The sequence below is a fragment of the Rhea americana genome, unplaced genomic scaffold, assembly GCF_003343005.1.
Source record: "Rhea americana isolate MKP2758 unplaced genomic scaffold, rheAme1 scaffold_181, whole genome shotgun sequence".
NCBI classification, from domain to species: domain Eukaryota; kingdom Metazoa; phylum Chordata; class Aves; order Rheiformes; family Rheidae; genus Rhea; species Rhea americana.
The window spans coordinates 1,436,136-1,450,324 of NW_028185939.1; the positions used below are offsets into that span (position 1 = coordinate 1,436,136).

General features: G+C 43.4%; 1 protein-coding gene across 5 annotated transcripts in view; it reads left to right on the plus strand.

The window, feature by feature from the left end:
• Positions 1-14,189, plus strand: part of LOC146597543 (voltage-dependent T-type calcium channel subunit alpha-1H-like) — a 197,849-nt gene that overhangs the window by 166,425 nt on the left and 17,235 nt on the right. For all 5 annotated transcript variants that reach the window (XM_085301956.1, XM_085301959.1, XM_085301955.1 and 2 more), the window contains 4 exons: positions 2,104-2,255; positions 4,274-4,383; positions 5,539-5,672; positions 6,221-6,291. In XM_085301956.1, coding sequence (XP_085158082.1) covers positions 2,104-2,255; positions 4,274-4,383; positions 5,539-5,672; positions 6,221-6,291 — 467 coding nt within the window. The remainder of the gene's footprint in view (positions 1-2,103; positions 2,256-4,273; positions 4,384-5,538; positions 5,673-6,220; positions 6,292-14,189) is intronic.

The window sequence follows — 14,189 nt, forward strand, 5'->3', positions numbered from 1 at the left end:
GACTTTATCGTATTTACTAAACAGCCCATTTTTTATCAAATAGTTAATCAGTGGCTGGTTTTATACGGTTGAGAGAGTAATTACAATCACCTACAGCCTGTTTCCCTTATGTGCTGATAGCCAGTGGTTTCACACACTGCGTATGACTGCTAATGTTCTTCTGAGCTCCATTAATCAGTTGTTCATTAATAAATAGACCCTTAATATAATGTTCAACTGTTTGGGGTATTCTTGGATCTCCCAAAAGGTGATTTCTTGTATTCCCAAAAAGACGTTTCCAAAAAAAAAAAAGTATTTTGTAATTCTGAATACACATGAAAGCGCATTGTACAATTAAGTAAATATTTTGCTGCAATATTTTTATTACTGTTTTTCAGTCACATCAGAGGATTAGGCAAGCTCAGTAGCAAAGACAACCATCCCAGTCCAAGATGACCGATAGCATTTAGGCACATAAGCAACACCAAAATACACTCCAGAATAACTGTGTTTGCTTTCATCTTGTTTTTTCCACTCCCATTGGCAGAAAAAAAAGAAGCTTTGATGACCCCACTCAGAAGGAAATGTTTTTTAAATGTCCCCATTTCATTTTTAAGTACCAGAAATGATAGTTAAAAGAGAGAGCAGCAGATTCAGTTTCCTTTTATCCAATTTATTGTACAGTTTTGGACTCTAATCTGACATCAGCTGTACTACCAAAAAAAAAAAAAATTCAAGAGTCATTCCATCTGAAAGATATTAACACAATGAGAAGAGTGAAAGAGATATTTTGGGAGGACTCTGAGTGCTTTTGAACTTACTTCTGTATTTATTTTAAGGTTAAGCAACTTTTTTCATAGGTCCTCCTGTATTTAAAGCTGGATTTGCTAAAACACTTGCAAAAAAACCCTCCACTATTATGAACAATCCTGCTCTGACTTGGTATGACTGGAAATGTCTTCTCCACTTGAAAAATCTACAGTAATGCTGAGTTTGGCCTTAAGTACCCTCTTTGAATATTTACATGTCTTAAGTTCGAAAAGAATTAGACTCCATCAGAGTGACCACAGCCATCCTGTGGTCACAGTCTCATTTTAGAGAGCCACAAGCAGTAAATACAATTCCATCGCAGGGCAGTGTCCAAACACTTACTTTGGAACAGCTCCAGGGGCTTTGTCAAGTGCAGAAATTTCCCCATTTCAGAAGAAATAAAGGAGGAGTCATGACCAGAGGCAGAGATATAAAATTGATGTGTTTGTGGCCTGAATGGTTTTTTAGGTGCAGCCAAGCCCTTGTTCTTTTATTTCCGAAGGAGCTCGTGCTGCCAGTCTTTAGAGAAGGATGCTGAGCACCCCACTCTGTTGCCATTGGCTCTATCCTGTGTGCTAGTAACCCTCACGCATGTGTCCTACTTTGCTGCAGGCGTTGCTGTGTTCTCTTAAACCTTTGTAATACCCCAAAAGCCCACTCTCGCTGAAGCTGAGTTAAGGTTTTGTTCTTATTTATGTGGAACATGCCTGACGTCAGTTGGATTGGAAGAGATGCATGTCAGAGTTTCCATCASCAAGAGCTGACCTGGGCCTTTCCACCAAACTGGATTGAAGTTTTGGATTGAAGTTTTGCTAGATTTGAAGCTTTTCTCTTGGCTTCAGGTTTCATTTCCATCCTGCTTCTCACAGAATCACAGAATGGTTGAGGTTAGAAAGGACCTCTRGAGATCATCTAGTCCAGCTCYCTTGCTCAAGCAGGGATTCTCRCCCTTCCCAATTTGTGATGGAGTCCTGTTAAGGGAAGAGGTTGTTCACTAGCATGAGATGAAGCAGTAAGAACAGAGAGCACTTGCAAGAATAAAACTTGTCGTTACACAGGTCAGTTCTGCAGGCCCAAGAGGTTTGGCTCAGTTGGATAACCCAGATGCAGTTTTTGAAGGCCTCGCTGCTAGGTAGAAGTACTTGGCCGTTTCACGGAGCTTGCTTGAATCAGTTCTCCAAAGGACTTYACCCTGCATCCGGGCATGTGTAAGACACTAACAGCAGGTCCTGGTGTGGTTGTGATGCCYGTGCCACCCAGCTGAGCTGCAGGGCCTGCATTCATTGCTTTGCCTTTCTTTGTCTTTTTCTGCAGAAGCCCAGCGCAGGCCTTATTATGCAGACTATTCCCCAGCACGGAAGTACATTCACACCCTCTGCACCAGCCACTACCTGGACCTCTTCATCACATTCATCATCGGGGTCAATGTCATCACTATGTCAATGGAGCACTACAACCAGCCGAAGGTAAGAGCCACCCATCAATGCATGGGACATGAAACACAGCGGCAGGGGTGGCAATGGGCTTGAGGACCACATGCTGTTCCCATGGGATGCCAAGATCAGTGATGTCGGTGACATCTGCAGCTGGCCCCACTTCTCTGCGAGTGTTCCCCATCACTTGAGAGCCTCAGCAGACTTCAAACTSAGTGTTGCATGTCCCTCTTCCTCTGGGAGGAAACTGGAAAGAGCCACTTGTGGCAGCCAGAAACTTGAGTCCAATATCACATAGGTCAAGGTCAGAGCTTCTGAGGGCAGTGATCTGCTTTTGCATGTAAGCAGTGCATCAGGCTCATAAAGAGTGAAATAAACTACTAGAAAAAAGACGAGAGCAAATATTTCTTCTCCTGATCCCAGCAATGATTTATCTTCAGGCTGTAAAACAGTCCGGAGTGTTAGAATATTCCATTAATGGATGTAAATATTAAACTAATGCATACAGAGGAAAAAGTTTCTTCTCCTCAATGAATTTGAAGTAAACCAACTTCAAGTACAGTGATTTTTTTTCTTAATGTATCCTAAAATCCTATTTTCCACAGAAAATCTTGGGCATAAATCTTATAGCCCATGGATTTGTCGCATATATAAACCTTCCACTGTATCATCATTCACAGAGGTCTAGACTCAGTGTTTGCTTTTTTGGTATTACATGGTCTGCCAACTAACCTGCAAATGCCTCCTGGAAATTAAGGCGAGGGGGCACCAAGCCACAGGGTGTGGGTGTGTGTTTTTTGCTTGCAGTCTGTGTACTTTTCTGCCCCCATAATTCCTTTACGTAACAGCCTCTGTTTCACATGTAAATGTTACTTATCCAGATTAGATCTTATTTACACTTGTTTTATGCTCATGTAAAACACAGCAGTGTAAATATGAATGCAAACCATTACAAATAATACAAGAGTTTAAGCTCAGGCAGTGAGCTCTATATGAAATAGTAATTTGTGCCACATTCTTTTAAGGTAGCCATTTTATCTTAGGCACTAGAACAAAACCAGAGAGAGTAGTGCACTGAGGAATACCAACGCCTGAAAAAGTTTCAGCTCCTCCTCCCAAAAAATCAGTGCATGTTCATTGTACATACCTCAGGTCAACAAAACACAGCCACCACACAACTATAAAGAGAAGAGATTTCCTGTGGCCTGAGGCATCTTCTGTCACGAAAGCAAAAAGCCTTTTTCCCTTACTCTCTTGCCTTTTATTTCCAACTGTTTTGATATTCACTGTTGTCATTTTTTTATTTGCAAGAGACCTATACTACATTTAACTAAATTTGATTTCCCTCTCTCCTCTACCCAAATCCCTACCCAATCTAAAAGCTATTTTAGTCTGCAACTATCTATTTTAAGGTCCATGTAAGATTCTTTTGCTATTGTTGGCCTCCAATTCCAATGAAATCCATTATAAACACTCATCTTAGAGTATAAACACTGGATTCCTGACTTCCGAGAGCAGCTCCATAGAGAGAGTGAACATTGCACCAAATATGGATATTCTTTTCCTAGCATTAGAGATGTAACATTTTTCTAGAAGGCACAATTTAATCTGTCTCCAACATTATTTATTTTTCTGAGTGTGTTAAGCAAAACCATTGTCCTAAGGACTGCCATGCTGRAATAAAGAAATGATCCATCAGATCTTTTATTCTACCCAACTCTAGGCAGTTCAGAAGAAGTAAACTTTATTAGCTGAGGCAGGGGTAGAATTTTCTCTCTGTCCCAGATCCTGAACAACTTGTGCACTGAAGTTGGAGTATTGATAGYTCTTGTCATTTTTAGCACAACTAGTTATTACTACTTACAAGGTTTTTGTTTGCATCAGTGTGTAATCCTTTATTTGAGTTTCTCTGTGTGATTTAATGCAGTGTTTTGTAACTGAGCTGAGCAAGCTTCTTACTCCTCCGTGCTTATGCCACTCTTTTGTCTACCAGTCCCWCTGCAGTGGGAAACAACAGCTTGGGCTGAACTAACTGGTGCCTCTCTTTTCAGTCCCTGGATGAAGCTCTGAAGTACTGCAACTATGTGTTCACCATAGTTTTTGTGTTTGAGGCGGTTCTGAAGTTGGTGGCATTTGGTTTTCGAAGGTTCTTTAAGGACAGGTGAGAGTGTTTTAAACTCCTTTGCATTGGGGATCGAGCTATACTGACCCAGTTTAGAAGGCAGATGCTGGGTAAATGTAGCATCACTGTACCAGTAGTACCATATGCTGAGTACAAGAAAATGGAAAGGGCTGTCTCTCCATGGGTGCAAACTTTATAGTGTTGGAGCTGAAAGTCCTAAGAATTGCTGTTCCTGCTTTGCAGAGGACATTCAGGAAATGTTACAAAACTGTAGATAAGTTCCTTACCTCATGAACTGCCGCTCTGCCACGTGTGACTTGGTCAGTGTAGAGATCTAGGCAAGCTGTCTGCATCAGTCCAGACCTCAAAAGAATAGTCATGGCAACCCAAAGTCACGGAGCCCCATAAAACAAGTGTCCTTTGAARTGCAAACTAGTCCTTTTACAAAGCCAACAGCCTATCAATCCCTTAGCAAAGACAGAGGAAGTTGTGTTCAGCCCCACTGCCTTCAGATCCYAGCCACTGAGGGCTGATCCCAGCCACAGATCTGATTCTACTGCACATTCAGCCAGAAGCCAATGGGTGTGAGAGCACACTGTGGTTTGGAGACCTGCTGAAGGGCAGAGTGAGATCATACACTTTTCCACACAGTCCTGGAAACCAGCTCATTTGCCTCATATATTGTGACTGGATGGTTGGAAACTGCCATGAGCAATATTCTTTATTAGAGAAATTGCTTAGTAAGGGCACTCAGTTTCTTCACACCTTATTGGCTTTCCAGTGCTGGTGTGGAAGGTCATCTGAAAGGGTGAGCTTATAAATCAGTAAAGACACTCAAGCAGAGTGACCCAAGACAGGGGGTGTAACATGGGAACAGCTGGTCCCTCTAGCCCAGTATCCTGTCTGTGAGAGTAACTCTAAGTGGACACCAGGGGAGGACTATAGGGACTGGGAAGYAGAGTAAGATGCCAGCCTACAGCAGTGTGTGGCCCAAAGACTCTCTGTGCTAGCTGCAGGGAGTTCATTTTGTACCACCTAGAATGGAGGATCATTGGCCCAGGTATGCGAGAGGAAAGAGTTTGGGATTTGCCTGTGATCGTTATTAACAGACAATTCTCTACTCATGGGCATTTTTCTGTGCTGCCTGTCCATGTAAGATTTCCCTTTATTGTCCTTTCTTTCTTTATCTATTAGATGGAATCAGCTGGATTTGGCCATAGTTCTTTTATCAATTGTGGGAATCACGCTGGAGGAGATTGAGATGAATGCTGCACTGCCCATCAATCCCACAATAATACGCATCATGCGGGTGCTGAGAATAGCCAGAGGTAAGGCTCACTCCGCAGGTCTTCAGTCGCTCCTCAAGACACATCAGGGAGCAGTTTGGCCATTTGTTCTCCTAGTCCTACTGTTTCAGTTAGATTTGAAAACAGTTACCAGATGAGGCTGCAGAATGTCAATGCGGAAACAAGGTAGGTGGGATTTCATTGGCATTTCGAGAAGGGTCTCTAATTGGTCTCCAATTTAAACCTGGGATCGTAGACCTTTTATACTGATACCAAACAAGAGCAGGAACCAGTAGAGAAGGCAGAATCAGAGCTTATGATGATACTTTTTCCTGAGGAAGCATCTCCCCATCTCATTTTCTTACTAGGGCATACTGGAGTTTTTGTGACTTTTGGTCTGTTTTACTGAAGACCTTAATATCAGTTGGTGAGGGATGGAGTCAGAATGCTTAGATGTTTATGGGCCTTGCAGGTTGCAGTGAGCTTGCCATGTGTGTGAATGGATACAAGAGAGATGTGAACCCTCCCTACAGGAACTGAAATTGAAATATATCCTATCCCCACTGATTAGGTTCTGGTTCTCATTGCAGTGCTGAAACTGCTTAAAATGGCCACTGGGATGCGAGCTCTCCTGGACACAGTGGTGCAGGCACTTCCCCAGGTAAGCCCCCGGACTTGATTTGTGCTCAGTTTGTTCCCCTTGGTGGACTGTGCCTTTTGGGACTGGGGCAGCTCTGTGCCACTGCATTCGGTGCACATGGGAAGCCACCTGGTGAGAATATCAGCTTTCTCCACTGCCACCAGTACCTTGGTAGAGCAGAATAAATCCTGACCACATAGTCTGTGTTAGATGGAAAAACAGAATGATGGAAAGGCAATTAATGGAGAGCTAAACACTGTAGGCAGAGCTCTTCTAAAACACAGAATTCACTGGGGAGGTCAAGAAACACCAGGATAGACAGAGAAAGCCATTGGTGAAAGCACTGGAAATAAACAGCTTCCAGCTCAGCAGTTTTCTTTGTGAGGCAGAAGCAGCTATGTTTACTGACACTTATTGACAGAGGAGTTGCAGACTTCAAAAGCCAAATAGGGGAGGCATTTCTGAAAGTTAAAACCTTAAAATGGGGTTTCAAATCACTGTATTCTTGTGAGCTGCAGGAGGAACAATGATGCTGCCAGTTGTAATGATGTTTAATAGAATCCTTGAAATGCTCAGTTCCTAGGACCATTTTTTATGGATCAACTACTTCATTTGAAAAAAAAATGTTTTGCTGACTTGTACTTCTCCCCTAAAAAGTTCTAAGACATATCAGAAGAATTACAAGTAGTTTATGGTTTCTCTGGTTTTCTTATAATGTGTGATATTTAAGTTGTATTCTACTAATTTGCGGGTTTGATGATCTGATTCCTAATCTTTCAGTGCTCGGAGTTAGCTCAGCTATCTACATTGTCCTGTTTCATTTCACCAGGATCATGTATCCCATGCTAGACAGTACTGGAAGTGGGGAAAGGGGCTGCATAATTGCAATCCTATTGCCCAGGCTCTTGTAGACCCATTCACCCCTGTATAAAACAGGGTGAAGATGCTCTGAGATGGAAAGGAAACATTTAATACTACACACTGCACAGAAATAAGTGCCAACATGAGGTACAGGGGAACTCCYGGGAGCTGGCAATTCAGAGGTAGCAATCCTGGGATCTGCAAAGATGGACAGACAAATCCTTGGTTTTGAACCCCTGCAAACCATCCCACAGCTGAGTTGCTGGAAGGGACATTTAGTATAAAAGCAGGTTACATGCCAGCATAGTATGTCTTGGGATGGACTTGTTRTCAGACTGAGACGTTGGGCCGCCTCTCCCCGACTTGTCCATGCTGGGACATGGCAGCACACAGCCAGGGCAGTCCCATCCTGAGCAATTGCAGCTCTCCACGGGAGGATCATGTTGCAAAGGCATGATGGTAGCATTCCAGCTTGGCCAAAAATATATGCCATGTAGACATCTATTCCAGAATAAGTGACCATATGGGAAGTAGTACATCTACTATCTATAATATCCAAACACACTTCTACGAGTTAATTGCTGAGTGCAGACAACCACAGTCTATTCAAAATGATCTGTGAAACAAGGGGAATTTCTTTTTCTTGGAAAGGCACATTTACTTTTCATCACTGCCATAAAGATGTTTCTAATCTAAGACATTTACCCTTTGGTATTCAGATTTCATTTTCAGTGAAGCATTTTGGCTGACACTAAAGCACGGAATTTACCAACCTGACCCCTGTTTTGGCATTTCAAAAAAGCAGTTGATTTGTGTCYATTATTTTTCTTTCGAAAGCATTGTGATTACAGAGCATATTTTCTCTCTCTCCTTGTTTTTTCCCCCCCAAACAATAGAGTGGCTGGAGGCCAGTTTCTTTGTTTCCTTGGGGTGTTTTTGCAGTTAACATTCAAAACAAAGTCTCTTTTAAAGGGAAATCCCCAGAGATCTTCCAGGCAGATCTTGTGTGAATAAAAATGCCATTTTGYCCTCCAGTGCAATTCAGAAAATAAGGAGGAAAGTTTGGGGAGACCTCTCCCGCATTGAAAGCTACAGCTTTCATTTCAAAAGCCGGGGAAGAGTTCCTACCACACTTAATTAAGGAGCCTAAAACCATAGCTAGAAAAATTTCATTGAATGTGTCTGCTAAGTGACAAGAAAAATGAATTCCATGTTTATCCATGAAATTTTGGGAGAAAATTCTTTGTCTAGAGTATGCTGAATGTCCATTTATGGCCTTAGCCTTGTAAGTTGTTGGCATTGTGATACACWTTTTTCTTTCTCTTTTTGATGATTTTCATCAGTTTCCTATTTGTTTTTCTTCAGCAGTAGAAATAGCTTGTGGTACACCTAGAGAACCAACTATCCCCAAACATGGGGGATGTCAGCATTCTGATGCATGATCGAAGGTGTCGTGGTGCAGGCTTAGTCTCCTCCTCTGGAAGTTCAGGCTGAACTTGAGCTTCTGTTTTTAGTGCAGGAAGAATTCCTACCGTACTGCAACTTCTTCATCTGACAATCTGCTGTCTACCAGTTCACAAAAATGAGGAGAGGCAAGGGAGATGGAAAGAATGGTCAGGGACAGACCTCAAAACAGCACCTTCTTTGCATACCACCTCCATACCCTCTTRGCCCCAGCAAACACTTGCTAGCTTGAATCAATCATCATGTTGTTGGCACAGGACATCTGTGCTTGTACAGTGGTGASTCTTTTACCCACTACTGTGCAGTCTGAAGACAGCATCTTCTTCTCAAAGAGGAATCTGAGTTTTCCAGTTTCACAGCTGCATTGATCAAGAGGCTGAACTGCTGGTGTGGCAGGGTCACCTAGAAAGGCACTGCCAACCTCAATTCTGAACCACGGTATACCATTTTAGCGGATGAAAGCAATACGTGATGGACTTCGAAGTATCAAGTGCTAAAATCTGAGACGCTGGTATAAACTTGAAATAGATCTACTACTTTAAACAGCTAAAAACAGACAGTGAGTTGGGCTAGCATGACCAGAACTGACTTCATCCCTTAGATATTGCCATTCCCAGTTCAGTCAGTTCTGTTCCGCAGTTAACAGACTCAAAACTCCCCTGTGATCTCAGAGGCTGGCTCCTTGCATAATGCAAGCCACATAGCTCGGGTCTGAACTTTAGCTTGTCTTTTAAAAGCCACTCAGTCTTGTTTTAAGGATGGAAGTGTTAGGAAATAAGTTCTTCCAGTAGATGTTTACTCTTTTTGCTTAAAAAAAAAAAAAAAAAAAAACTGTTGTTTTTAGTCTGCATTAGTCGAGTTTGATTTTCCGTTGTTTTCCATTAGAATTTTCTTTTTTTGAATTTCTCCTTTATGGTAGTAATAAGATAAGAGAGAAAATAATTTCTTACAGTCTGGCAAACAGAATAACATTGAGTTACTTTGGTCTCTCAGTGCAAAGCAAGTTTTCAAGACCTATTTCCGGTTTTTCCATATCTTTATGATCTCTGGTTCCATTAAGGCTATGTAATGAATTATACCACTCCTGTGCTTCAGCTGAATATTCTTTTGTTTATATATCTGATGGTTGCATCAGTTTTGTAAGCAATATTTTTTTCCTTAGGACTCCCATTTGATGGGTAATCCTTTAGTCCTTTCCAGGTGACCTGCTTTCCCAAGTGCATTTCACCCTCTCTGTAACATGGCCTGCACTTTACTCTTGGATTTGTGACTTTGCATTTGGCTGCGTTAAAATGCTCGTTGTGTAAGTGACTCCACTGTACCAAGCAATCCAGATCAGTTGCACAGCACTTCTAGGATCGATTGCAAGTAAGAAAACCTGCAGTGAGCACTAAGCTGCCAGTGCTGTTCCTAATGGACAAGCATAGTGAAATGCAGTCCAATTGCCTTCTTGGCTCTGCAGGGCCAGCAGGAGTTAATCGTGGAACTTTCCTATYGAATCCTGTCAGCAGGAATGGTGACAGCCACAAAGAGAGGAAAGATTACTGGTTTTCCRTGGTCCTTTTTCATGCCATGATTTCACTTTAGGAAGTATCTGGGGGGTTTTAAGTCCACAGAGAATGGTAATAAGACATAGTTGAGAAGCTAAAGGGTCCTGTTTTGCAAGGTGGTCTGTTTCTTCTTCTTCTTCTCTTTCCTGATGCTCATTCTTATACCATTCTAATTCTGTCACAGTGACTCCTTATTTGTGCCATTCTAACTAAAAATGAAATCTAGCCCCATCTATCTAGATCTGAGTTCTTTTTCCTCCTTTTTTTTCACTAGGTCTGTAGAAGGCACTTTAATTAAATGCAGGATTGTACAGTATACCTCCTCCTTGTCTTCAAAGCTTGGAACTTCCCCCAGATAAAGTCCATGCCAAGAAAAACGTGAAGAACTCCTCGTTCCATCAGTCCCCTGAAGGACAGAGTCTGTAGTTTGCTCCTGTCCAGAGTTTAACTCTTGTTGGTGCGGCAAGTCCTGTGCTTATCTTAGTTTCAGCTTTTGCAGGTGTTTTTGACATTGTCTATCAGCAGTTATGGGACATTAGCAATAGCCTGCTTTTGCCAGTTGCTGAAAACCCACAGTGATTGTAAAGCACAGACAGAAGGACAGGAGTCCTTCACTAGCAAGTCACTGCAGTTGAGACTGATTCTGTAAGATGGGTAGATGTGTTCCATGCTACATGCTGGAAAACCTTGCAGAGATGCCTGAGATGTGTCAGTAAAAAAGCAAAAATCATTAGGCAAAGAAACTGCTCCTCTCCTGGCTCTTAGCACTGGTCCCTGTGGGACTGAGCAGATATACAAAAGGGGGAGCTCATTCAGTTCTGCTAGTGGTCTTGTGGTTGCACAAATAAGATGATTTTAGCCTCCAAACTTGTCAGTCGGCCCTTTCTACTAGTCCTGGAATCCACACAGATGGCATCTATTTTCCAAGCTGACAAATGTGTCCATTTTCTCTTGGGTCTTGTGCATAAATTGGCCTGTGTTTTCCTGCTTCCAAGCTTATTGCTTTGGCTGAAGAGTGCTGGAAGGAAGATGAGGAGAAGTCATGTCCTTGGAAAGGATTGGCAGAGGCTTCGTTTTATGAGAAATTGCTCTTGACAAGCATCCCAGGGAGCCATGTGCTTTGCCAACACGGACAATTGGAATGCCAAGGTGTGGGCCAGTGATGCAGAAATAATTGATGTCAGAGCAGCAAGACACACAAGAGGAGTGGCAGTGTGCTTTGGCCAGTTATTGCAGGAGTGGGAGGGTGAAAGACACGTCTTTCRTCAATGTCTCACCTAGAGCAGAGAGAGGTAGAGGCCAAGGCCAACAGGCTTCAGGGGGATTTGGGTGGGATCACCCAGGCCAGTAGTGCAGTGTAGATGTGATGGTGCCCAGATGGCTCGTATCCTGGTGCACATGATCAGTGTGGTAATAACTTGCCTCTAGCACTTGGCATCTCAGCTAGTGAAAACCACTATCCCTGTGTAACTTGTAGATGAGGAACAGAGGCACAGCAGCCCCCAGAGATAGGGCTTGAATGATAGCAGTGTGATCTAATACAGAGGCAAACTGAGAAAAGGGAGAACTGTGCAAATCACAGCCACTACGTCCCTTTGACAGCACAACTGGCCAGGGCCCAGGAGGAAGTGTGCATCACAGCCCCTATAGCCTGACGTTGGTTTGTATCACAACAATTTGCATATCAAACTAACACAACGTAGTGTAGTTACTCTGCATCTCAGCACTTGCAGATACAGGCTTTTCCCTTAGTGACRTAGGTCAGAAATCCAGCTCTGATGGCTGGACATGCAGTGGTGCTTAGCTACCACAGTTTCACTTAGGGGCAAGCAAAAAACTAGACACAGTGCTAATGGCAGTTCTGTCTGCAATAACTGSAGGAGGGAGAGCTTTTCCAGGCCACACAGGGGCAGCTGAGGAATGGTTTTGTCACACGTGTGGAGAGGTGTGTTGCTTTCCTTGCTGCTGAGCAGGCTGATTCCAGGGATCTGCAAAAGTAGATCCCAGCTAGATCTGGGATCTGCCAAGCATACTATGGGGAATGATGATGCCTCATCACCCCAGGCCTCCTTGCTCCTTTGGGTAGGGTGGAGGACTCGGCCTCTCTCCCCCCCAGATACATAGACAATTTGGCCAGCAGTAAATTAGAGCCAAGATGCAAGGGCATGAAGGTCCAGGAATTGCAAACATTCATCAGTGGCTCCATCTTCTCYTGTGGTTTCTCTGAGGTACTTTAGGGCACCAAGAACAACTCCAGGATGTTCTTCACCTCTTTTTCACTTCCACAGGCTCCAGCCTCCCCCAGACACTGGAGCCACAGCAAATGGTGGATGGAAAGTGGGGGGTTGTAGGTTCTTCTGCCCGGCCAAAGGCACCCAGCCCAAGTCAGGAGGAGTTTGATGGATAAACASAGAATGGGCCAAGCTGTTCAGAGCTGCTAGAGCGGAACCACTTCTGCAGAGCCTGCCTGGATGACCAGCTGCCAAAGATGTGATTGCTGACCAGAGTTGGATCTCTGTGATGGAGAGTCCAGCAGAGGCATCCCAGCCTTTGACTGCTGGGGAAAAATGTCTGGGTGTGCTCCTTCCCCCTCCTGTTCTCATAGCAACATGATTCATGCACGATCTTTTTCTTGTCTGGTCTCAGTAGATCTCAGAGTGCTTTAGAGACATTAATTACCTTCCTGCAAGGGTATTATAAATGGGTACGTTGAGTTACAGGAGAGGAATGACTCACTTAAGGTCACAGATGCACATACAGTCTGTTTTTTCTGCTGCTCAGCAGCCCCTGGCTGACCTCGCTGCCTGCTCCCCCAGCCCATCTGTGGGAAATCACCTTGATCCCTTCTCCATGCTGCAGCTCTGGTAAGGGCCATGGGCTGCACAGCTTCCTTCTCGTGAGAGGCATGCTCTGTGAGCCGTGTGCAAGTACAAACAACATATTCGATCTGACACTCACTTGTCCTGGTCCAGCACAGCCAGAAGCTGCACAAGTAGACCAGGTGGTTTTGCTAACACATCTAAGCAAGAAGTGAGCCACTTASCTCAGCTGCTATCTCTTGAGCATCATGTGTTCTTGGGCCACTAAGACTCTCCTGTCTTCTCCAACCCCAGGAGCCAGTCCAGCTGCCAGCAYATGTCCATGTGGACGTTAGACCTGCCAGGGATAGTCAGGGCAGCAGGGTGCTCTCACGCTTGAGCTCTGGATTTCTAGATGCAGGGTGGGATGGAGTTTGATAAAAARTGTGGTGGCATCAGCCATCTCATGCTCCTGTCTTGTCCTTCTCTCTGCCATTTTCCATGTGGCCCCCATCTCCACATCAGTGTCAGATGTTCATCACTTCCCAAGGGATCCTGTGCATCAGCTGAGCTTTGAAACTGCTGGTTTGGGGGCTCTCAGTCCAGGGCACATGTCAGCCCATGTCACCTTAGACACTAGCAAACAGCATACAGCTCTTTGCATTTTTAGAGCATGCACATGGCTGTGATTGATAGATTGAGCTTGTGCAGCAACCGTATGAGTGTAAAGGAGTCTTTGAAGGACTAGTTATGAAACCCAATTCAGTAATGCAAATAGTCAACAACCATAAATACACAATCTTGTTATAAATGCACACTAGATACTAGGCAAACTGTTCATCAATAAATGCCACATCAGTTCAGAATTCTTGATCTTCAGTACTTCCGCGTGCAAGGCTGTTTTCCTTTATATATTAAGAGCTAGATAACAGTTTTTACTGGTAACCTGATAATAACTTTGATGTTAGGGTAAATTCTTCAGRATTTCATCAATGTGAAAAGTTTGCAGGCTAAGTTATTAGGTATTAAAATAAGTACGATATTCAGTTTATAGGCTKCTTTGAAAAAAATCCAAGATCCTCTTCTGCAGTGCTACAACATTAGACAACAGACTTTAGTTTACACTCAACTTAGAAAACTTATTGATCACGTTTATTTTCCTTGCTTTAATTATCAGCTCATTTGCCTCTTTGTGTGTGCACTTATGTGCAAGTGCATGTTTTCCAGTGCTTTTTTTTTTTTTTTT